This window comes from Gymnoscopelus microlampas (genome assembly GCF_963454915.1).
Source record: "Gymnoscopelus microlampas genome assembly, chromosome: 17".
Classification (NCBI taxonomy): Eukaryota; Metazoa; Chordata; class Actinopteri; order Myctophiformes; family Myctophidae; genus Gymnoscopelus; species Gymnoscopelus microlampas.
This window is the reverse complement of record NC_139954.1, coordinates 3197533-3222003: the sequence shown is the minus strand read 5'-3', so window position 1 is coordinate 3222003 and position 24471 is coordinate 3197533. Positions and strand designations below refer to the sequence as shown.

General features: G+C 42.2%; 1 protein-coding gene and 1 long non-coding RNA gene across 2 annotated transcripts in view; one reads left to right on the top strand and one right to left on the bottom strand.

Annotated features, from left to right (window-relative positions):
• The window catches only part of LOC311065093, a 442153-nt gene that overhangs the window by 157966 nt on the left and 259716 nt on the right, over positions 1 to 24471 (bottom strand). The gene's annotated exons all lie outside the window — the stretch shown is intronic.
• LOC311065123 (extracellular calcium-sensing receptor-like) lies at positions 471 to 15163 on the top strand (the record flags this gene model as incomplete). The annotated part of the gene is made up of 9 exons (XM_084085340.1): positions 471 to 503; positions 928 to 980; positions 1132 to 1393; positions 2431 to 2517; positions 5571 to 5843; positions 12791 to 13018; positions 13144 to 13215; positions 14042 to 14165; positions 14250 to 15163. The coding sequence occupies 9 exons, from the start codon at positions 471 to 473 to the stop codon at positions 15161 to 15163; spliced, it is 2046 nt and encodes a 681-aa protein (XP_083941466.1).

Here is a 24471-nt window from a genome sequence, read left to right as displayed (position 1 = left end):
CTGCAGCCTGTATAGAAAAGCAACAGTGTCACGTTATATACACGTGGCAGCGTTGCCAGATTTTGCATACAGAAACAAGCAACCAGGTCTATGAAAACAAGCCCAAAATAAGCACTTATAATAAGCAGACTTGGCAACACTGCAAAACACTGCTGTGCTGTTTTTCAATGGGAACAGACCAAACCATTGTGTGTAGGATACACAGGGCTGGGAGCAAATAAATCCTTCAAAAAGCATTGTGTCTATGTGTGAATGATTTCAAAAGTGGGTTCAGATTGAAATAACCCCCCACCCCCCCCCCCCCCCCCCCCTTGGCTTATTGTACATATTTATTGTATTGCCCCCTGTATTGCTGCTTGCAGCTATATTTATTATTATTATTATTATTATTATTACCCTTATTATTATTATTATTATTACCCTTATTATTACCCTTATTATTGTTGTTGTTGTTGTTGTTAGAATCCATAATGCATGTGGATAATTCTGTGCCAATGGCCCTGGTGAGATGTGTGTCATTAACACATTACAGGACAAACACGACATTATTTTCATATGACTGGATTTTTAATATATGTTAAGTCCTTCCTCTACTTTTGCCTCTGCCCAGATGGGTGTTGTGAAACATTACGTAGTGGCATAAGGTGGCAGAGGGGATGGCACAGCACTTTGTATAAAACATAACAACTGGACAAATCGATTTAGAGAAGGGGGGAGGGTGTTAGACAGAGGAGGACAGTCATGAGGGCTTCTTTAGACACACACATGCTTTCATACCTGTACTTGTGTTTGATATTGTTCTCTTCTTTCACTCCCTTGTTTTCCTCACCTTCCTCTTCATGCGAGTTACAGGCACAGTTTAATCTCAGCAGAATGTATAAGGCTGGTGACATTGTTGTGGGTGGTGTGTTTCCCATCCACCTCCAGGCTGTCTTCCCTGAGTTGTCTTTCACATCCAAGCCACAGTACACTTGCAAAGGGTGAGTACCACAAATACAATAGCAACTAGAAAACTTATTATAGATAGTAGTACAGTCCATATGATTAGTTTATGTTGTGTATTTCTACAAAGATAAATATTCAAAGTTACAGTAATATTTGGTGTGGTAGTTTTTCCATCGATATGTTCAGATTCTCCCAGGCAATGGCTTTTGCCGTTACTGAGATCAACACAAACACCCGCCTTCTACCCAATGTAACTCTGGGATATCATCTCTATGATGAATGCATTCCCTTTGGAGCTGTACCTGCAGCAATGTCGTTGATCAGTGGGAGAGAGAAGATGTTCCAACTGGATGAGAGCTGTGCTGGGTCCCCTCCAGTGCTGGGAATTGTGTGTGGATTTAATTCTATTCACATCTCTAGAATATTAGGTTTGTACAGAGTGCCCATGGTAAGTTATCTACGTCAACCCTGCCATCACCAATTTTCTATTGATTATACTAATCTAAAATATCATCACTGTCGGACAGAAACCTTGTATCTCTCATATGTCATCTTTTTATGTATGTTATTTCATAAATGAATTCCTCATTATATTTTGTCCATTGTGATTTGACACTTTGTGAGCCTGTAGAATTTCAGGATTTGAATTTGTTTTTTTTTTATGTTTAGATTCTATGTTAAGAATCCTCAGCTAACCCTAACCCTAAATGCCAGGTTGAAAGTATTTAAGTCTGTTTGGGGGTTTTATAAATATTCAACCCATGATATGTATTATCAAAAGCTTGTGACTAAATAATAACTACATTGAACACTGTTGAATTACACACATTGAATTGTTTTGGGGGTTTTTTCCCCGTTTTTTTGGCCCCGAGTTGGGCCAGACTTGTTGTTAGATGTAAAGAGAGAGAGGGAAGGAAGAAGAGGGAGGGGGGAGAGAGGGATAGAGAGAGGGAGGCCGTACTAGGTGAATTGATAATGCAGCAAAACACAACACAGTTGTTTTCTATCTCTCCCTGCTCCGCTTTGCTCATTTGCTCTGCTTGTAGGAAACCTCTTCATGCTCCACCTCACCCCCTATCACTACACTCTCCCTGTACCCCTTCTTTACAACTTCTCTCTCCATTGAAGCTGGCGACTGACCAATATATATGGCTACCATGCAGACATACGTAACTTGGTCACTCGTTCTCCTGTTCTTAGATTTGTTTTTCTTGGGCACAAATGTTAAGACTTAACATGGTTCATTGTTTAGCCTACCTGTTATCATATAGTTTCAATATTCAGATTGTTATTTAGATAGAATATTATTTAGATAGATGCTAGGTTATTGCTGTACATGCATCATATATAGGCACTTAACTGTCACTGGCATTCTATGTATGCTATTATTTTATTGTAAGTCACTCTGGATACTGCTAAATGCCTAAATTGAAAATTGTAGGGGACATTTCTTTTAAAAAAAATGATGATTTGTCTCTTTGGTAGGTCACTTATTTGGACACCTGCCCCTGTCTGAGTGAGAGGAACAAGTTCCCTTCCGTCTTTAGAACAATCCCAAGTGATGCCTTCCAGGTGAACTGCTACAGACACAATGGCCCTCATTTATCAACGTGGTGCAGCCCGAATAATGAGCGTACGGCGAGATCACCGCATTTATCAATATATCCTGACGTGGGCTTCATCCTACCGTAGGCTGAAATCTCACGTCTGGTCGAGACCAGTTGTTGACGTTGGCTGCGCCCGTTTATTCCATTCTAGACCTGCGGAGCACCATTGTCTGACTGTCTGACAAGCATCTGGACACATAATCCACTCCTAAATGTGTATATCTACACTAATAAATAATCACTTTGAAAATATATCATTTTATAAAGTAATTTAAACAAACTGCTTTAACAGTCATTCAGATAAGATTGTAGATCTGTCTGTATTGAAAATAGCAGATCTACAAGCTCACAAGCCAGCATTGCATCGCGACGCGTTGTGAGCTTGTAGATCTGCTATTTTCAAAAATATACGAGCGCTTTTGCGCCGGGAGTCCCGCAGTCAGGACTCCCGGCCACCTTTTCATGGTCTACAAACTTACAGTAGCTTGTCCTATGTTATGGAGTTACGTATGTCATAGAGAGTTATGTAGGCTACACAACCTGGCTGGGTTAAGGATATAAACCCGACGCTCCAATATTAACGTGGCGGCACGGAATCACTGCATTCCGCCCGCATGTGTGTGTGTGTGTGTGTGTGTGTGTGTGTGTGTGTGTGTGTGAGAGAGAGAGCGAGCAAGAGAGAGAGAAAGAGAGGCGTGTGCGTGTGTGGCGAGGCGGGGCGAGCGGGGGAAACATGCTTTTTTTGGGTCGTATTCTGGTTCTTCATGTCGTGAAGTTGGGCGTTTTGTGAATATTTAAGGGCGTGTTATTTAAATGACGCTCGTTGTCAAACGTGAGATTTATCAAGGCTGGGACCAAATGTCCGCTTGGATCGGCTGTGTAGGATTCGTTGATAAATGTGACTTTGACGTTGGTGTACGGCCGAATATATGGAAAAATATACGCCGGTTTATACGCTGCGTTGATAAATGAGGGCCCATATGTTATTATGTGGTTCATGTTCCACACACTTGACAAATACCTCCCTCTAGTGAGTCTAATCAATATTACATCACCTGATGTGGATAGCAATGAGTTCAATTTAATCAGTTTAATTTACGTAAGTCACTTTTTTTAATGAATTGTACTAAGTATATTTGTGAAGAGCTGAATGTCTCTGTTGACAGCATCAAAAGAGAATAATTAGACCTTTTCATTGTGTTATCTGTAGGAAATGTACTGATTTGCCACTATAAATAATCTAAACTAAGCACTTATCACCAGAACATGAATAAACCACTTAAGCTCTATTTTATACTTTGTCTCTTACAAAAAAAGCTGATCTATGAGCTACGCGTTGTGAGCTTGCTGTTGAAAAAATGTAGTACTTTACTTCGCTGAATTAAGTACATATTGATGCTAATACTTTGGTACTTCAAGTAAAATGTTGTATGTATATGCCTTTTACTTGTTACCAGTGGTGGGAAAAGTACTCAAATGTTTTACTTAAGTAAAAGTATCAATGAGTCATTCCACAAATTCGGTACGATTTGCGGTCCCTCTGACCTTTTTGAGTGTATTGTATCCATGGGTCACCAAAATCAAATTTTAAAAGCTTTTTAGAATCAATTGACATGTTCCCTTTACTATTGTGTAAAAATATTATATATTTTATCTTTATATCTGAAATTATCTGCCTTTTCTACAGTAGACACCGCCTAAATTTGCCCATTTTTCATGTCCCCAATGGCCGATAGAGAGATTGGCCTTCAGATATGACTACTAAAAGTGTAGAATAATCCATAACTTATATTATTCACATAAAACCAGCAATGTACTCTATTGCTAGTCATGTTTCGTTTTTTAATAAATAGTTGATTTATCATTAAAATCACGTTATATAGCTCTGTCCCACAGTCACACTCAACCCCGTTACACAAGTCATTCTCCTCTCTGTAAAAAGTATAAACTGACCCTTTAGTGGCATCAACAACATGTGATGGCATTCTACAAGTCTTCTGAGCAAGATGCTGCAGAAAGAGGAACATTTCGAACTTCTTATACAGCTATTTAGGGTCATTTATACTTTCAAAGCGTGGTCGTAAAGCATAACAACTCAACCCCGTTACATGAAATAAAGATAGAAAACTATTATTATTTTAAATTGTCTTTGTCATTTCAGCAATATATGTGATTGACTAATGTCATGCATGCCATGGTGTCTCCTCTTAATCATCGCAGGTAGAGTTATGGCCATCTTGAGTAAAAAATCTCAACCCCGTTCCACTCAACCCCGTTATGAATTTCAACCCTGTTACATATATTATTCCATATAAAAATATTAATTTAATGCCTGAGATGGGAAAATATGTTTTTCTGCATGTTAAATATGTCCTTAATGGTGTGGGCTATTCAAAAAAGTAATTTGTTTCCATCGATTTTTCAAAAAAAAAAAAAGTGCAAATCGTACCGAATTCGTGGAATGACTCCAATACTGCAATGTAAGCAGTACTCTGTTACAAGTAAAAGTCTGGAATTCAAAATTGATTTGAGTAAAAGAACAAAAGTATTGGTATCAAAATGTACTTAAAGTACCAAAAGTAAAAGTACTAAAATGTTTGAAAATAGCCGATCTACAAGCTCACAACGTTGTGAGCTTGAAGATCGGCTATAATAGCTAGAAAATAGGGCTAAAGTGGTTAATGTATGTTTTATAATGTAATAATGTATATCTGCAAAGTAACTAGTAACTAAAGTTTTCAAATAATTGTAGTGGAGTAAAAGTACAATATTTGCCTCTGAGATGTAGTGTAGTAGAAGTAAAAGTATAGACAATTGGAAATACTCCAGTAAAGTAAAAGTACCTCAAAATTATACTTAAGTACAGTACTTCAGTAAATATAGGCCTACTTAGTTACTTAGTTACACCACTGCTTGTTACAAAGCATTTTTTTATATTCTGGTATTGCTACTGAGTAAAAAATACAATCTGAGTATTTCTCCCACCACTACTTATCACTCCATTCTTTATCCAATCAGGTGCAAGTTGTGATCCACATGATAAGGCGGTTCGGATGGACCTGGGTAGGATTGCTGAACGTTGACAATGAAGTTGCCAGCGATGCTGCCCAGTCCTTCCAGTATGAGCTGGCCCAGTCCGGTCTGGGCTGTCTGGCCTATGTGGAGGTTCTGCCATATGAGAAGAACGACCCAGCTGAACTTAACAGGATTTGCACTGTGATAAAGAAATCTACGGCTCGTGTGGTCATTGCATTTGTATATGGGCATCATATGCTTAAGTTGATGGAAGAGGTTGGTGTCATGATTCATGTTAATTTAGGGATTCAGAATTAAAGGTAGGGTAAGTGATATTTCTCCATGAAAGTGTTAATAGCTCTAGATCAGAACCCAGGATTCACACGTCTCTGCTATAACTTTTTAGAACAACAGAAATAATGAATAACAAAAGAAATAACACATTTATATATACAGCAAGTATATATATATATATATATATATATATATATATATATATATATATATATATATATACACACACACACATATTTAACAGGTGGTAAAGGAGAATGTGACGGGTCTGCAATGGATAGCCACTTGGTTCTGGTCAAACTCTAAGCCACTCCAGTCTCCTCACTTCATGCCGTACCTGAAAGGCACCCTGGGTTTTACCATCCGTCGTGCAGATAATATACCAGGTCTCAAGGACTACTTGTTAAAAATACATCCTGACAATGATCCTGACTACAGACATGAAACTAGCATGGTATGTGCTGCACTCTTTAAGCTGCAATGTCAATGTCAAACTGACGTCTGTTTTTCAACCACTTAAACCTTTAATACTCAGTTGACCTGAGTCTCCCAGTTCTCTTTAGTAGGGCCCCTTCTGAGCTTGTAGATCTGCTTTGATCTAGATCTTTGGCCAACGTTCACCCCAGAATAGGGATGTAAGGGTAGTTGTTAAATATTCACGGTATTCAAGGTCATATCTAAAGTAAATAATTTAATACTCAAGTTTAAAAAAATGTATATGTGACGAGGTGAAAATGGGTGCATTTCGCCTTTCCGACATGTCGCCTTTCCGACGTTAACGAACCCTATACCTAACCCTAACCGCACGCGGAAGCCACTAGTCGGAGTGGCGAGATGTCGGAATGGAAGGAGCACCCCGGTGAAAATAACAATTAATATTTTTAGAGACGACTACGCCACCTGAAGGATAATGAGCCCAGGAACTCAAGTTAAACTTCTGAAACAGGTTCTTAATACCAGGGTTGAGCAGAGCAAAAACAATAAGAGCAAGGGTGCAATAAAACAAGTTTATTGCCAAATTGTACAAAATTATAAAAGCAGATATATCAGGCAGTCACAGTCCTACTCTTAATAATGTCCGTATGGTCCCGCTTTAGGAGTAGAGCACAGTCCATATAGTCCGTATAGTTTCTCCTCTTCTTCTCCTCTTCTCCCAGGGGTCTCCTTTAAGGATCAATAAATCCCACAACGGCCTACTGTCACAACACTAAAATCACTGCACACAAAATAAAAGCTACAAAGTATTAAGGTTGACAGTATATCAAAGAGTGCAACAAATAATAATAACCCAGGCCAGGGTAGTGTTCAACATGAATTAAAAATGTCCCCAAATTGGAGCCTTCATGTGGGGCTGAAATAAACTAATAAAATGCAACGGACTAAAATAATGGGTTTAAAACAACACTACAGGTACAGGATGCACACGCCGTTCAGCGTCACAAGAGGGGTACTTAGCTTTTAAGAGGGGCAAGTCGTAACTTGGCCCCTCTGCTGAGTTGATTCGGCTTCCCCTCTTTGACTTTAGCCTCTCGTGGATAAAACAGCACCGTCGGCGCCGTTCTGTATACGGCCGTCCAACCCGGCTGCTGCCTCTCTTCCTCGGCTGCACCGGTGCTCCGTTGAGACGTGTCGTTTTGGCTGTGTGTCGCTTATTCCACGCTTCCCTGCGTTCGTGGCGTGCTGTGGCGTCCTGTGCTGTGCGTGCTGTATTGTCCTGTGCTGCGTGTGCTGTGGCGTCCTGTCTGATTTGTTTCCGTGGCGTTTTCTGTCTCGCCTTGTGTTGAGTGGCCTTAAACTTGAACCTGTGTTCCTCGCACCGCTGCCTCTGATCACCGTTAATTGCTCCGTGGATCCGCCCTTGTTGCCATGGGAACTGTTCTTGGGGCAGTAGCAGAGTACAAATTGCAACTCAAACATATACACTCAATGTATAAAATAAATGATAACACACAGGTGCACGCAACTCATAAAATAAATGATAAACATGTAGTTACAAAACTGACACCATCACATATAAGAACAATATATTGAAAGGATATTGTATTAAGCTCTGAAGATGTACACCAGAAGCTGTTTGTTCTGTTTTAGTTTCTGTTTTCATAGTATTTTACATAGATTTTAGAAATTATATTTCTAAATATTATTTGAATATGCAATAAGGGATAGGACTAGACACGTTTTTTAACTTCATCCTATGCCCTTTTCGAAGGGAGGCCTTTTCTCCGACTATGTGGCATCCGCGTGCGGTTAGGGTTAGGGTGCGGGTTTGGTTCGGGTTTACTGTTTAATGTCGGAGCACTGCGCTGTCGGAGGAATGCGCTGTCGGACTAACGTATTGCACCCCTTTTCGAACACCCCAGGGTACAGGTATTTGCTTTCATATTTTTATTTTTCTAATTTTTAAGTGTATTATGTTTATTTTATGTATTTCTTTTTGGCTTTTAACCGTGTTCGAAATAAATAAACAATCAAACAATCAAAATATGAAAAGAGAGAACCGACATGCACATCGCCAACGCAAGTTTGGGCAGGTACTGAGCGACGAACAGTATAGAGAAGAATAAATAAACGCTCGCAATGAGAGCTCCAATGCGACAGATGCTTTATTGCACCAAAAAGCTGATCTACAAGCGAGCACAAAGGAAAGTCTGAGGAAGAGCTTTGTGCTCGAAATGTCAGAGATTTTTTTGGTGCAACAAAGCATCTGTCGCATTGGAGCCCTCAGTGTGAGAGCTTGTATTTATTCTTCTCCATATTTAAAGTAAATACAATAAATGAAAGTTTAAATTTACGTGACAAGTTTTGAATGACACGCCACATGATGAAAGTGAGGTAAGAATTACAAAAGAATGTGTACCTTTGGAAAAAATGAATGGTAACGTACTCTGATTTAATGGGGATACTTGTCAGCTCCTTTACCATGGAGACGATGAGATCACATTTACTTCCTTGTTTACATTATATGGTGACACTGTCGGGGAGTCTCAGAGAGTATGAATGCTCAAAACTCAGAGCGTAATGAGACACATTGTGTGACGTGACGTTCGTTTTAGCACAAAGTATACATTTATCTTCAGTCTTGATGGTGTTTCTTCAGGTGAAGAAGTTTTGGGAGCACTCATTTCAGTGTAAATTTGCACCCCTTCCATCAGAGTGGGTGGATGCTGGTGGAGGGGTGTGTACTGGACATGAGGACCTTGGAACAGCAGAAAATAACTTTTTGGATATGTCTGACCTCAGACACACGTATAATGTGTACAAGACTGTGTATGCCCTGGCCCATGCCCTCCATGACATGTTGCAATGTGTGCCAGGAAGAGGGCCTTTCACTGGGCACAGCTGTGCCAGTTTGCACACAATACAGCCATGGCAGGTGAGATGCTAATTCACAGTTTATCAAATATAGAATAAAAATGAATACATCATTTTTTAATTTTTTTTTTACTGGTCAATCCACTTTTAACACATCTGAGAAAAAAAACACAGGAATCAAACTACCGTTTTCCCCCCATCAAACGGGTGATGATAAAATGGGACGGGGGGACGGAGCCAGAGGTTACTGATTTTACAAGAAGCCTAATATTATTTATCATATATCATTATTATGTCACATAATAACCAAGCCGAAGTGTGCGAATAACTATCTTCCATAGTCAATCAAATTCCACAGCACACACCTAATAAACTACAACAGCTAAGAACCCTTTGCAGTGAAACATTATTACATTACATTACATTACATTACAGTCATTTAGCAGACGCTTTTATCCAAACCAATTATAATCTTATAAACCGTACTTTATACATATAAACCAGTCCTGGATTATTTAGTGTTTACAGTAACTGTACAACATTTTGGGGTGTGGGGGGTGAAAGGGGTTATTGGCATCAAAGTAGACTTAGCATTTTCCAAATATTGTCAATCCTTTTCAAAAACAGCATATATACAAGATCACAACACGTCACACTGGCTGCGGTTAAATGGACAGGTATATTCCAATAATATTCGGAATGACTGCTCATTCAGAATAAAAATGCTCATGTAAACACCTCAATTGGAATAGAATATTCCATTCCGGTCTGATCGGAATGAATATTCATTCGCGTTTGGAGGGGTGGTATATACCGTTTGAATCTGGATATATGTACCATTTAAACACTTTATTCCGAACGCTCCTCTCTGTTTGGATATGCATTCTTTTGCACATGTTCGCGCTTAGTAGTGCTGTCAGAATTGGCCAAAGATGACCCATAAAATTTTAAATTTCTATAATTTGTTATATAAAATATTGTATGGAGTAAAACTTTAATTTTAAGACTATTCTGGTCTATTTATGTCTCTGTATGCGTCGGCCACGGTGGTGCTGAGAAGCGCTCGCTCCTGCGGGATAAAATGAATGATTCATATTTTTTTGGGGGGGGGGGGGATAATTCCATAGCATATGTTCAAAAGTCATTGCATATAAAGTCACCCCCATTTTTTTTCTTTTACACATCACGAGACAAACAAAAAGACAACATGCCCCCCCCCCCCAAACAGAAAACAACAAATAAACAGATGAACAGAAAAACAAAACAACGACATAACTGAAAATAAGTACTAAACTAAAATTAAAAGTACAAGCAAGGTCGTGGGTCACATCATGGGTCACAGCCATTGTCATTGTGTCATATACACTCATGGGAGAGACACTGAAATCCACTGTCCGCTACACTTGCCATCCACTGAGCATTCTAATCTGGAGAGGTCTGGCTAATAAAATATTCAATCTTTCCATGACTCAAAGAAGCCTTTGGTGGTTCCTCTGAGAGAGAATTAATTTTTTTCTAGGCTTAAAAAGTACATCACTTAGCCAGATTGAGTGGGAGGGTGGTTTTGGAGATTTCCAAGCTAATAATATTATTCTTCTCGCCAAGAGAGTTGCAAAAGCAGTGCAATTTCTAAGACCTCCGAAAGGGTGTCAAACACAAGTGACCAGAACCGTTGTAAGTGTGGGCAAGACCAATACATATGTGTAAGGTGTGCTTGTGTCTGGGCACAGCGATCACACTTTGAGTCGGCATCAGGGTACATTTCAGCCACCCTTGCTTTACTAAGATGAGCTCTATGTACTACTTTCAGTTGGATTAGGCTGAGCCATGCGCAAGAGGTAGTTGAGTTCACTCTATATAAAGCATCTGCCCACCACTTATTTGTCAACTCAGTCCTCAATTCTCTCTCCCATTTGTTTTTTAATCGTTGTGTATTAACTTCGGTGAGAGATGAAATAAATGTATAGCTCTCAGAGATAAATCACTCTCCGTTGGTGAAATCAGGAGCAGTTTTTCCCACTTCTGGAAATGAATGTGGAAATGAACCAAATTGTATCTTTCACAAACTGACGGATCTGCAAAAATCTAAAGAAGTTATCACGGGAAAGATTGAATTCAGCACATAGGTGCTTAAAGGACTTGTACACAGACAATATATTTCATAGCTTTCCGTCTCTAAGTCCAACATGATACCACCTATTAAATGATGAGTCTATGGTGGAGGGAGTAAATAAGTGGTTCATTTTAATGGGAGCCTGTATAGATGGTGAAGTAAATTCAAAATGATGTCGAAATTGGATCCAAATTTTTAAGGTTGACAAAACTATAGGGTTGAATGAGTAACAGGAGGGAGATAGAGGAAGAAATGAATAAACTAGGGCTGGAAGTGAGGCTACGTGACAGGACTGAAGCTCCAGAGAACACCAGTCTGTGTCAGGTGCATGCAACCAGTAATTTATTTTATGAGTGTTAGCTACCCAGTAGTAATTTAAAAAATTTGGAAGGGCTAAACATCCATCGATCTTCCTTCTTCGTAAGATTTTTTAAAAACTAATTTTAGGAGTTTTATTATTCCAGATAAAGCTAGTTATAAGTTGGTCTATAGTTTTAAAGAAGGATTTAGGCAGAAAGTTTGGAAGGCACTGGACTAGGTACAGAAACTTAGGAAAAGTAGTCATCTTTACACATTGCACTCTTCCCGCCAATGATAGAGGCAGGTTTTTCCAACGCTGAAAGTCAGATTTTATATTTGTTATCAACGGTACAAAAATACATGAAGGAGTGATCATTTTGGTGTGATATTAATTCCTAAGTAATTGAAACCAGCGTGTGATAGTTCGGGTTTTTAATGTAAAGTAAAAGATCATATGATTCATATTCTAAAGCGTTATTTAATAAGCTTTTAAATAAATAACAACTGGTAATAATAATAAAAATAACTGGTCTGAACGTGTAGATCTGCTACTTTCGCATTAAAACGGCGATAACAAAGGAACACAGGCTTTTTGGGAATAGCCAAGTATTAAGTGGTTGATCTATGTTTTGTATTAATAATCAAATCTGCAAAGTAACAAGTAACTAAAGCTGTCAAATGCTGTAATTGTAGTGCAGTAGAAGTAACACTAAATGGAAAGTAAAATTAAATATCTCAAAAAAATATATATATATCATATTTATATAAGTAAAAAGTAAAAAGCATTTGTGTCCACAGTAAGCTGAGTTTTCAGCTACTCAAGTTCCACGGGGTGTCCTGCAAACGAGAATTGAATCGAGCATTAGAAATAAAAATGTAATGTAATAACATCACTGGTCTTTGGTAGGACAACAGCATATTTACCAAAATCTGATTGCTCCCCAAAAAAGTAGAAAATCCAGGAAATTATAGAAATAGAAAGCACTTAAATGAATAAAATATGACACAATCTAAAAGAGAGCCCACCTTGTTAATAATATATATATATATATATATATATATATATATATATATATATATATATATATATATATATATATATATATATATATATATATATATATATATATATATATACACACACTGTTATGTATATTGTATGCAGTATCTTGCTCTTCATAACTTTGCTCACCACCATTTATAGCTCATATATTACCTGGAAAAGGTCAACTTCACCACATCATTTGGTGATGATGTATCATTTGATGAGAATGGTGATGCTTTACCAATCTATGATGTCATAAACTGGGTGTGGCTCCCTGATGGAAGCGCAAAGCTTCAAACCGTAGGTGTGATCAAGAAGTCAGCCTCCACAGGTGAAGAACTCATCTTTGATCTAGGCAGAATCTTCTGGAACGATGAATCCACAAAGGTCTCTTTACCTCTCTACAATAGCTAAAGTTGAGCTATAGAATGTAATGTATTATCTCCGCTAGGCTGGAAGAAAGAGATTATGTTTTCTCCCCTGTCTGTGTGTGTCTGTCACGCTGTGTGCAGCTAATCTCGGACACCTCTGGACTGATCTTCGTCAAACATTGCATGCACACAGGGCGCTCGGGTGGCGCAGTGGTAAACGTGCCTGCCCACTACCGTGGAGTTTGTGGGTTCTAATTCACCGTGGTGCATCCGGCTTTGTCGAGTGTCTGTATATGAACAAAATTGGTCCAAGTTCTGGGGAGAGAAGGGGAGGGTTATATCACAACATGCATTCCTACGGGCTGGGGCGGCAACTGTCAGCAGGGAGTGTTGGGTGGGAGGAGTAGGACCACGGCTCTACGTCCTCCCGGTGGGGGCTCCTCACTGGCAGGTTAGTCTGTCACAGAGTCAGTGGGATACAACAGCAGTGACAACACTGCTGGAGGAATCAATTGGCATTTTCTTTAAAACACACCTTTTGACACACCTCGATTACTTTATTAGTATTATTGTTGTTATCACACAAATCGGGACACACTATTGCTGGAGTCATTTAATAAATATCTATCACCTTTTATACTAAATGCCAATTGGCTCTGAATGCCTTACTCTTGCCTTACCTTTCACCATTAGCTACACATGGTCATGTGACATTGACTGTCAAACAGGGTTTTGAAATTCCACAATGTTCGTGTGTAATAGCTTAAACGATCAGTGGAAGGGACCTATTTCTTAAAGAAAATGCCATTCAAAATTGAAATATAATTTTGAAGGACTTCCATAATAGTGCACTTTTGCACAACAAATTGCGTTTGCACCATAGGTGGTAGAAATAATATATCCCCCAGCTTCCTGGTTGCCGCAACCCATGACTTAAACAGCCTTGAATAAGCAACCCAGCCTGGTGGAGATATGTGCTCAGAGGAACACACTTTTCTAGGTTTAGACTGAAATTGATCCCTGTTTGTTTCCTTTGCAGCCTCCTCGGTCAGTGTGCAGTGAGAGCTGTTCCCCTGGAACCCGTGTGGCCAGAAAGAAAGGAGAACCTTTCTGCTGCTTTGACTGCATTACTTGTTCTGAGAGAAAGATCAGCAATGAAACTGGTTGGTTTACATCATGTGGCTATGTACACTAGGTAAAGATGATACTGTATGTGTCTGTCCAATTAACATGGTCCTCCTTATTAGACTCTACAGAATGCACCAGTTGTCCAGAGGACTTCTGGTCCAATCCCCAGCATGACCAGTGTGTCCCTAAGGCCATTGAGTTCCTCTCCTACCAAGAGGCCCTGGGTATCTCCTTGACAACCATCTCATTGCTAGGCACAATTATTTGTGCCATTGTCCTGGGAATCTTCATCTATCATCGAGACACACCCATGGTGCGTGCCAACAACTCAGAACTCAGCTTCCAACTTTTACTGTCACTCAAATTATGTTTCTTGTGCTCACTTCTGTTCATTGGCCGTCCCAGGCTCTGGACTTGTCAGCTGAGGCAGGTAGTATTTGGGATCAGCTTTGTGCTGTGTGTCTCGTGTATCCTGGTAAAGACGATGGTGGTGTTGGCTGTGTTCAAATCCTCCAAGCCTGGGGGTGCAGACATTCTGAAGTTTTTCGGTGCTATGCAGCAGAGAGGAACAGTTATGGTGCTTACTTCCATCCAGGCAACAATCTGCACAGCCTGGCTTGTGTCTGCCTCACCAACTCCTCATAAAAACACACAATACCACAGTGATAAGATAGTCTATGAGTGTGAAGTGGGATCAACAGTTGGTTTTGCCGTGTTACTAGGTTATATTGGCTTACTGGCACTCCTCAGCTTCATCCTAGCATTCATGGCAAGGAATCTTCCAGACAACTTCAATGAAGCCAAGTTCATCACTTTCAGCATGTTGATCTTCTGTGCCGTGTGGATAGCCTTCATCCCAGCATATATCAGCTCTCCAGGCAAATATGCAGATGTAGTGGAGGTATTTGCTATTTTAGCATCCAGTTTCGGCCTTTTAGTGGCACTGTTTGGACCAAAATGTTATATAATGCTTTTGAAACCTGAGAGAAACACTAAGAAGTCCATCATGGGACGCAGTGCCACCAAGACGTAGTAGCAGAAATTCAATGATAATACATGTTATTTGAGTTTTATAACAATGTAGATATTTTGGATTGCTACCTTGCTAGTAATATATTATATTTTCAACCAGATTAAACTAAAAGAAGTTATCCGGTCAGAAATGCAAACATGTATTATTCAACCATACATGAATAATACATACATCTACTCTAAATAAAACTGTGATGTCTGTGTACGTTGTTGTCGTTGTTGTGATTTATTCAATAATTTCATATGGGAAACAAATATAATTAACGTAGAAAGAAGCACTGTAATATAGCTATAAATATTACTTTAAACCATAATGCTAAAAAAATATATTTCAATAAAAGGACAGATCAGCACCAAATTGATGCAAGCAAAATGTGTATTAGATAAAGAATCTGCTATTACGTGCACTTGACCAGGAACCGTAATGGCCGTAATGATGAAATTGTGAATTACAGCAGCATATGCTTGAACAGGCAGCTACTGTACTTCACAAAGTGCCAGAGTATGCCGTTCACGGTTAAGCTGTTTACTCTTGCCACCGGGCCTGAACGAGGGGCAGATACATAAAAAATGTTCCTTTCCTTCCCAAATAGTTCCGGGTAGAAATGCCAACAGTGCAAAATAAGGAAAAAAAAAGAATAAGAACGAAAAGGCTGATTAAGTAGCCCTTTTTAAGCTTCTTATCTAACAATTGAGAAACAATTTCAGGCTCTTTCAATGCTAATTGCAGATTTTTACAAACAAACGTCTCACTAAAACCTCAAACTATGCCTACTCTAAAGCCCTGCGACAGACCAGTAATTAAATGATCTACAAAGGAATGATCTGGATCATGCACGTGCACACATAGACATCAAAGGGGGCTTGAGCCCCTGCCCTTTTGTCTGTCGGTCAAAAGTGCCCTTGTCTCCTCTGACTGTAAACTGTAGAAACCCCTGCGCGCGCCCGTTGGCCTCGCACCTGCAATAAAGCTTACTTAATTGAGCCCCGTGCCGTGCAGTGCTCGCGCAGAATTATAGTTGATTTACAAGCTCACAACGCGCCGCAATGCCAGGCATTGTGAGCTTGTAGATCGGCAATTGTTTGGGTGCGCGATACCGCCTGGCAAATGAAGTATATTATACACAATCGAAACCTAACTGAGGGCACAACTGGACGCAGTGAATGCACGCAGAACACGGACCAATTGTTTGAGACAGATTAGGTATGTATGGACAAAAAAATATATATATAACTGTTAATTTGAAATTACTTGTCAAGCAGGAGCCTATATATATCTCTCTCGCCCTCTCTCTCTCTCTCGCTCTCTTTCTCTGTGTCAGCAGCAGTGGTGGGAAAAGTACTCAATTTCTTTACTTAAGTAAAAGTACTCATTATACAGAAGAATTCAGTGGCGTCGTTAGGCGGGGGCTTCGGTGGCTATAGCCACCAATGTTTTATCCAAAGCCACCTAACCCTAAAACCGAAATAAAGTAACAAAAAACGGGTAAAAAAAGTACCCGAATCTGCCGAATATCCGCAAAATTTTGCGCGCGCGGAGGGGGGGGCCTGCTGCTGCATGTCCGTTCAACAATAGTGTCTTTGCGCGATGTCACGGTGGCCCTGTTGACCACCTCCAGCCATAGCTGCATGCATGCGTTATGGTACTAAGATCAGAGGACTTGCTTAAACAACAACAAACACATGAACATGCCCCCCCAACTGCAGGGCTTACAGCAACTGAAGCAACATTCATGTCTGCAAAAACTTCCCTCATTAACCACAGGTAACACCCTGAAAAGTAAGCCTCTAGAAAAGCAACAGTGTCACGCTATATACAGGTGGCAGCGTTGCCAGATATTGTATACAGAAACAAGCAACCAGGTCTATGAAAACAAGCCCAAAATAAGCACTTATAATAAGCAAACTTGGCAACACTGCAAAACTCTGCTGTGCTGTTTTTCAATGGGAATGGACCAAACCATTGTGTGTAGGTAGCCATGGTTCACATGACGCTCGTCTGCCACAAGCGTCATGGAACCGAGAGTTCCTGGTTCTCGATTTACATTAAATGAGTTACATTGACAACTCTCACATGTACATAAACATTCAGATTTCAAATATAAAGTGCTTACCCATGAGCCACGGATGTTACAAGGCGATCCGTACCGCGATAAGTACCCGTATCTCCCGTATTGTTCAATAAAAAGCATTTTAATCCGATCGCCGGCCATTTTCTCCAAATTTTCTCTGTTGCTTTCAACTATGTGACACTAATGGTTGGGAGCTGTATTGCACTCTGATACATTACAACAAAACAAAAAAAGAAAATGGCCGGCGATGGGATTAAAATGCTTTTTACTGAACAATACGGGAGATACGGGTACTTATCGCGGTACGGATCGCCTTGTAACATCCGTGGCACTAAGGTAAGTACTTTATATTTGAAACCTGAACGTTTGTGATGTGAGAGTTGGCAATGTCAAAAAATCGAAAAACAGGAACTCTGGGCTCCATGACTGTCATGGTATGACAGTCATGTTTCAGGCCAGGATGTGTAGGATGTGTGTAGGATACACAGGGCTGGGAGCAAATGAATCCTTCAAAAAGCATTGTGTCTATGTGTGAATGATTTCAAAAGTGTGTTCAGATTCTATTAAATAAGAAATATGACCTGGCTATGGCTTATTGTGCATATTGTATTGCCCCCTGTATTGCTACTTGCAGCTATATTTATTATTATTATTATTGAGGGTTCGAGGCCTATAAGGCTCGAAACCTCTTTGAAACTCTTGGGTTTTACTATTCTTTCGCCGTTTTTTCTTTCACGGCCTAACCGTGTGGTCACTTTTTACGCATCTCGGCCAAGGCCCGAAACTCAAAACCATTGGCCAAAGGGTGGCTCTGTAGCAATCAATTGAAAAATGCCAACTTTGAACAGGTACAACTCATGCCCTGTTTGACGTACAGACATGAAACTTCGATACACACATGCGTCTCCTCATGCCTTTCACACAACTTTTGACCTCTGACCTTTAGATCTCCCACCATTTTGAATTATATGAAAAGCAGCGAAAAAACTATACTCAAGGTATGTTTTAGCAATCTGCACGAAACTTTCTACACATGTACTTTGGACCTATGCCAACAAAACGTTAGTGGCGGATTTTCCATAAATGAAAACGTTAAGCTTTTATGAGCCAATGAATATTGCAGTTTTATGACAATTATTCATCTGCCCCTAACATATACATGCAGACTCACATTTGTTTGAAACTTTGCAGTAATGTAGAGGGTCATTCCAAATATCACTGAAACCAATCTTACTGCAATTGGCCAAAGCTATAGCATTTTTTTGCTATAGCAAAAAAATTGCTATAGCAATTTTTTTTAAATGCAAACTTTAAACAGGTAAAAGCCATGCCTCGTTTGTCCGACAGCCATGAAACTTGCTTACACATGTGCCTTGACTCATGAGGAAAACATCTATCGCCAGGAATGGGTGTGTGGTTGTCATGGTAACATGGTGTCATGGTTACTTAGGTACCTGGAGATCCAGGTGCCCGTGATTATTGTACCGTCACTTCCTTCAGTAAATGTTTGCACTGCAAAACCTCTCGTGTCTGTGACTCTCTTTGAATGTATCCCTTTACCTAAACTGGCGTGGTGGCAGCGGCGATTGGACTTACGTCTCATGCCGAAAAAGGATTTCATATCAAAAGTCTTGTGAAGAGACGGTCGCACTGTGGATATATTCTACCGTCAGAACGCGAGAGGATTACGAGCGTGCATTGCGCAATATGGCAACGTCACTAAGAGCCCCGAAACAATGGTGCTTAACTAAGATAGAAAATGTGAACTCGTTTGAGAACTGGCGACAGAATCTCCGATACACGCTGTTACTTGACAATGAATTCGGCCCATTCCTTGTTGACGGCGCAGCGTGGGAGAAAAAGACGAGAGCGTCTCCACACAGAGGTTTCGATGACGACGGGGAGGAGCTTCCCCGTGCGCAGCGACGGACTAAGGAACAAAAAGTAAGCATGTTGGAATTAATGCTTGGACAAATAGCCAATTATTGTCCTGTGATTTCACGTCAAAGTATAGTGAAAAATTCTACATCCATTGACAATATATGGCAGGCTATCCGTCAGCATTATGGATTTCATTGCACAGGAGCACATTTCATTGACTTTGCTGCTATTAAATTGGAACCTAATGAAAGACCAGAAGACTTATTCCAGCGCTTAATGGCGTTTGTGGAGGACAATATGTTGCACAAAGACGCTGGGATTAGTCACATGGGAGAAGTTGTGACAGAAGATGAGGAGTTGTCACCATCACTTGAGAACTTTATTGTGCTTACATGGCTCCGCCTCCTGCATGATGACCTACCCAGACTTGTGAAGCAGCGGTATGGCACAGAGCTACGTTCACGGACGCTCGCATCCATTAAGCCAGAGATTTCGCAGGCCCTTGATTCCCTATTAAACGAACTACAGGCATCAGAGGAGGCAAGGGCTATGCGCACAGCTGTTTCCGGATTCTCCAGGTCTAGTTCTAGATTTTCTAGCTCTAGATTTTCCAAGCCAAAACAGATGAATCATGTTCCGAGGAGGAGCGTGTGCCCTCTGTGTAAGGAGGCCAGAAGGCCTGATGAACATTTCTTGAGCAAATGCCCATTTCTGCCCCCTGAGGACAAAAGGTTCATGGCAAGGACACGGCAGGTTACAGGGGAGCAGAGTGAGTCTGAGGACGAATCAGACAACTTCGCTGGTGGAGAGATGACTGCAGCCAGCGTTGTTCAGCGGGTGGTCATCAAGTCATCACCGTATCTTGACACTTTTCATGGACATCGAGCTGTAAGACTCACTATTGACAGTGGCGCAACAGGAAATATGATGAAGGCATCATGTGCCACAAAACTGGGCGTCACCGTCACAAAGACCACACAATTGGCCCATCAGGCAGACGGATCGTCCCCGTTGAAGGTATTGGGAGAGATAAGAACATGCTTTCAAAGGGCCGGGCACAACCTCTACTTTGACGGCCTTGTCGTGGCGAACCTTGATTCAGACATCTTGGCTGGGATCCCGTTTATGGTGAAGAACGACGTGTCGATCAGGCCAGCCAAACATCAGGTGTGTGTGGGGGAAAACACCTATTATTATGGCACCCAGCACAAAGGCGATAGACATGTGGTGCGGCGCGCACATGTACTCAGCGCACCTGACAATTCTACAGTGTGGCCTGGGAAGTACATCGAGCTTGATCTGCCAGCCGACCTCTGTGACGTGGATGGCGAGTTGGCTGTTGAGCCGCATGTTGATCAAAGACACGCACACCAATGGCTTGCCCCAGAGTTACTGTACAGCGTGGCAGGGAAGATCCGAGTCCCTAACTTCACCAAGGAACCGCAGTTGATCCAGAGACATGACCATGTATGCCGTGTTAGAGCTACATTTGCCCCATCATGTGAAAATGTTCCAGTAGTAGTCGAATCTCCGAAGTCTGGCCTGGTGTCCAAATCTGCCCCCTTTTCTGACCTTGTAGATTTAGATCCAGACAACATTATGCCCCATGTCATCAGAGACAAGTTTCGTGTCTTGCACAGAGAGTTTGACACTGTGTTTGACCCACAGTTCAAAGGATACAATGGTGCTGTGGGACCCTTCCAGGCCAAAGTGAATATGGGGCCTGTTCAACCCCCACAGCGTAAGGGCAGGGTCCCGCAGTATTCCAGGGGTCAGTTGCAGGAGCTTCAAGCTCAGTTTGACACTTTGGAGCAGATGGGTGTCTTCAGAAAGCCTGAGGATGTTGGGGCTGCAGTTGAGTATGTCAATCCATCATTTCTTGTGAAGAAGTCGGGGGGCGGATCTCGCCTCGTCACAGCATTCGCAGACGTTGGTCGGTACAGTAAACCTCAACCGTCACTTATGCCTGATGTTGACTCCACCTTACGGTTGATAGCTCAGTGGAAGTACATTATTGCTACTGACCTCACCAAAGCCTTTTATCAAATCCCCTTATCCAGGGACTCGTGGAAATATTGTGGAGTTGTTACACCGTTCAAGGGCGTTCGCGTGTACGTGCGTAGCGCCATGGGCATGCCAGGGTCTGAGACGGCGTTGGAGGAGTTGACGTGCAGGGTGTTCGGGGAGCTTCTTGAGCAAGGCCACATAGCCAAAGTGGCAGACGACATGTACTGTGGCGCAAATACTCTTGACGACCTGTTGGCCGTCTGGAGGAGGGTATTGTCAGCGTTGCAGCATTGTGGATTGAAACTTGCCGCAACCAAGACCACCGTAGCGCCCATACAGACCTCTATTCTAGGCTGGGTGTGGCGTCAAGGCACTATCCGAGCCACCGCTCACCGTGTATCCGCCCTGGCTGCGTGCCCTCCCCCAAAGACTGTGACTGAGATGCGGTCATTCATTGGAGCGTACAAGGTGCTGGCTCGTGTACTCAAAAACTGTGCTACCACACTTGCTCCACTTGATGACGTGATTGCTGGGAGAGACTCAAAGGACGTGATCCAGTGGTCAGACGAGCTGCTGTGTGCTTTCAGTAACTCCCAGAAGGCCTTGTCCTCGGCCCACGCCATTACATTGCCACGACCTGCTGACCAGCTATGGATTGTTACTGATGGTGCTGTCAGGGATCCGGGTTTGGCAGCTACGCTGTACATCACCTGTAAGGACACTGTCAAAGTTGCAGGGTACTTCAGTGCTAAGCTACGCAAAAATCAGTCCACCTGGCTGCCCTGTGAGGTTGAGGCCTTGTCCATAGCAGCAGCAGTGAAGCACTTTGCCCCTTATATTATTCAGTCGTCTCAGAGGACATGTGTTCTGACAGACAGCAAGCCATGTGTCCAGGCCTTTGAGAAACTGTGTAAGGGGGAGTTTTCGGCAAGCCCTCGTGTTACTTCGTTCCTGTCAACAGCAAGCCGGTACCAGGTGCTTGTCCGACATGTGGCGGGGGCATCTATCTTACCGTCTGATTTTGCTAGCCGCAATGCACAAGAGTGTGACAATCCAACTTGCCAGATATGTACATTCGTTCAGGTGGCGGCTGAGTCTGTTGTGCGCCAGGTGAGCACCGGGGAAATTATGAGGGGAGCTCAGAAAATGCCGTTCACGTCTAGGTCAGCGTGGTTGGCTATACAGTCGGAGTGCTCGGACCTCAGACGTACAGGTGCTCATCTCCGTCAGGGTACACGACCATCGAATAAACTGACAAATGTGCGTGATGTGAAACGTTACTTGAATGCAGCCACGTTGTCCAGGGATGGTCTCTTGGTTGTCCGTCGTCACACTCCTCTTGCGGCATCAACTGAGTGCATTGTAGTGCCCAGGGCTGCTCTGGATGGCCTACTCACTTCCCTCCATATTAAGCTGGACCATCCAACCACCCACCAGTTGAAGACAGTTGTGCAGCGTTACTTCTATGCTTTGGACATGGATGTGTCTGTGCAACGCGTCGCTGACGGGTGTCATCAATGTGCGTCCCTGAAAAAAGCCCCTGTATTCATGCTTGACCAGTCTACAAGTGACCCACCCGAGGTCGTTGGGGCCGCCTTTGCAGCTGATGTGTTTAGACGTGAACGCCAGTTCATTCTTGTTGTTCGAGAATGTGTGACATCATTCACGTTGACGTCCATCATTGAGAACGAACGCGCAGAGACACTCAGAGACGCTTTACTTCGCCTATGTGTAGGCATATGTCCACTTGATGGGCCCTTTGCAGTGATTAGAACTGACCCAGCTCCTGGATTTGCTTCGTTGGAAGGAGATGAGGTTCTCGCTAAACACAGGCTTGTCGTGGAAGTGGGCAAGGTCAAGAACGTCAACAAGAATCCGGTGGCTGAGAGAGCTATTCAAGAACTGCAAGGTGAGATCTTGCGTATGGAGCCAAATTGCAAAGTTGTTACCCCTCTGCTGCTCTCTGTCTCCACAGCCCGCTTGAACAGCCGTGTTAGGTCACGTGGGCTGGCTGCCCGTGAGATGTTGTTTCAGCGGGATCAATTCTCCCATTAGCAGTTACCCGTCGATGACCAGGCTCTCATCAGAGAACAGCAGTCGCAGCGTGTTGCCAACCATCCATACAGCATGAGGTCGAAAACACCATCCGGCCGTGTAGCTGTGCCAGTGTCTCTCCAGCCAGGAGATCTTGTGTACCTATATGGGGATCGGAACAAGTCAAGAGCCCGTGACAGATACCTGGTCGTCAGCGTTGATGGAGCATGGTGCAACATTCAGAAGTTTACGGGTAATCAGCTGCGCCGTACCTCCTACAGAGTCAGATTGAGTGATTGCTACAAGGTGATAGGCCCGTCTGCAGTCACGGGTCCAGTGGACACCGGTCTGTCGTCCGATGAGGATCCAGATGAGTCTTCTCTACGTGGCCCCGATACACCACCAGCTATAGCAGAGCCTCCTATGTCACCCCGTTGTCCCCATGGTGGCATGTCATCAGACATGTCTGAGCCCCTGTCGACACCGGTTTCGCTTGGCGGGGACATGGACCAGTCAGATGAGACTGTGTCGCCTCCCGAGGCACCCAGGATGGATTCTGAGAAAGGGGTCAGTCCTCCTGGACCGACCTGTGACCCGTGTATAGTGCCTCGTCGATCAGGGCGCGAGTGGCGGGCACCAGATAGGCTGCAGTTGTGAAATGTGATATTATGTGATTGGACTATGTTCAAAAAGACATTTTGTGCGGGGGATTATGGGATGCACAATGTGTTGTAAGAGTAAGGGGGTGTCTTAGAAAAAGGGTGGTATATCTTGAAGAAAAAAAGGGTGGCGCCAGGAATGGGTGTGTGGTTGTCATGGTAACATGGTGTCATGGTTACTTAGGTACCTGGAGATCCAGGTGCCCGTGATTATTGTACCGTCACTTCCTTCAGTAAATGTTTGCACTGCAAAACCTCTCGTGTCTGTGACTCTCTTTGAATGTATCCCTTTACCTAAACTGGCGTATCACTTTGACCAGTAAGCTCTGCCCTTAGATTTTCCACCATATTGAGCAGTTTGAAAAACATTTAAATCCAGGATTTCTGAGCAATTTGCATGAAACTGTGTCATCTGTTTAAGCTCCTTTTTCAAAATCTCACCTCGGTTAGGCTACTTTTCAATTTCATCTCACAAAATGCGACTGCATCAATTAATGCATATGCAATTGTTAAAGATAACCTGAAATGCTTATTTGAGAGTATGTTTTTTCAATGTATGACATACTTCATTCTGAAAATAGCCGATCTACAATCTCACAACTTTTCAGATAGCAACGTGTTTCTGAGCTTGTACATTGGCTACTTTCACTAGTTTC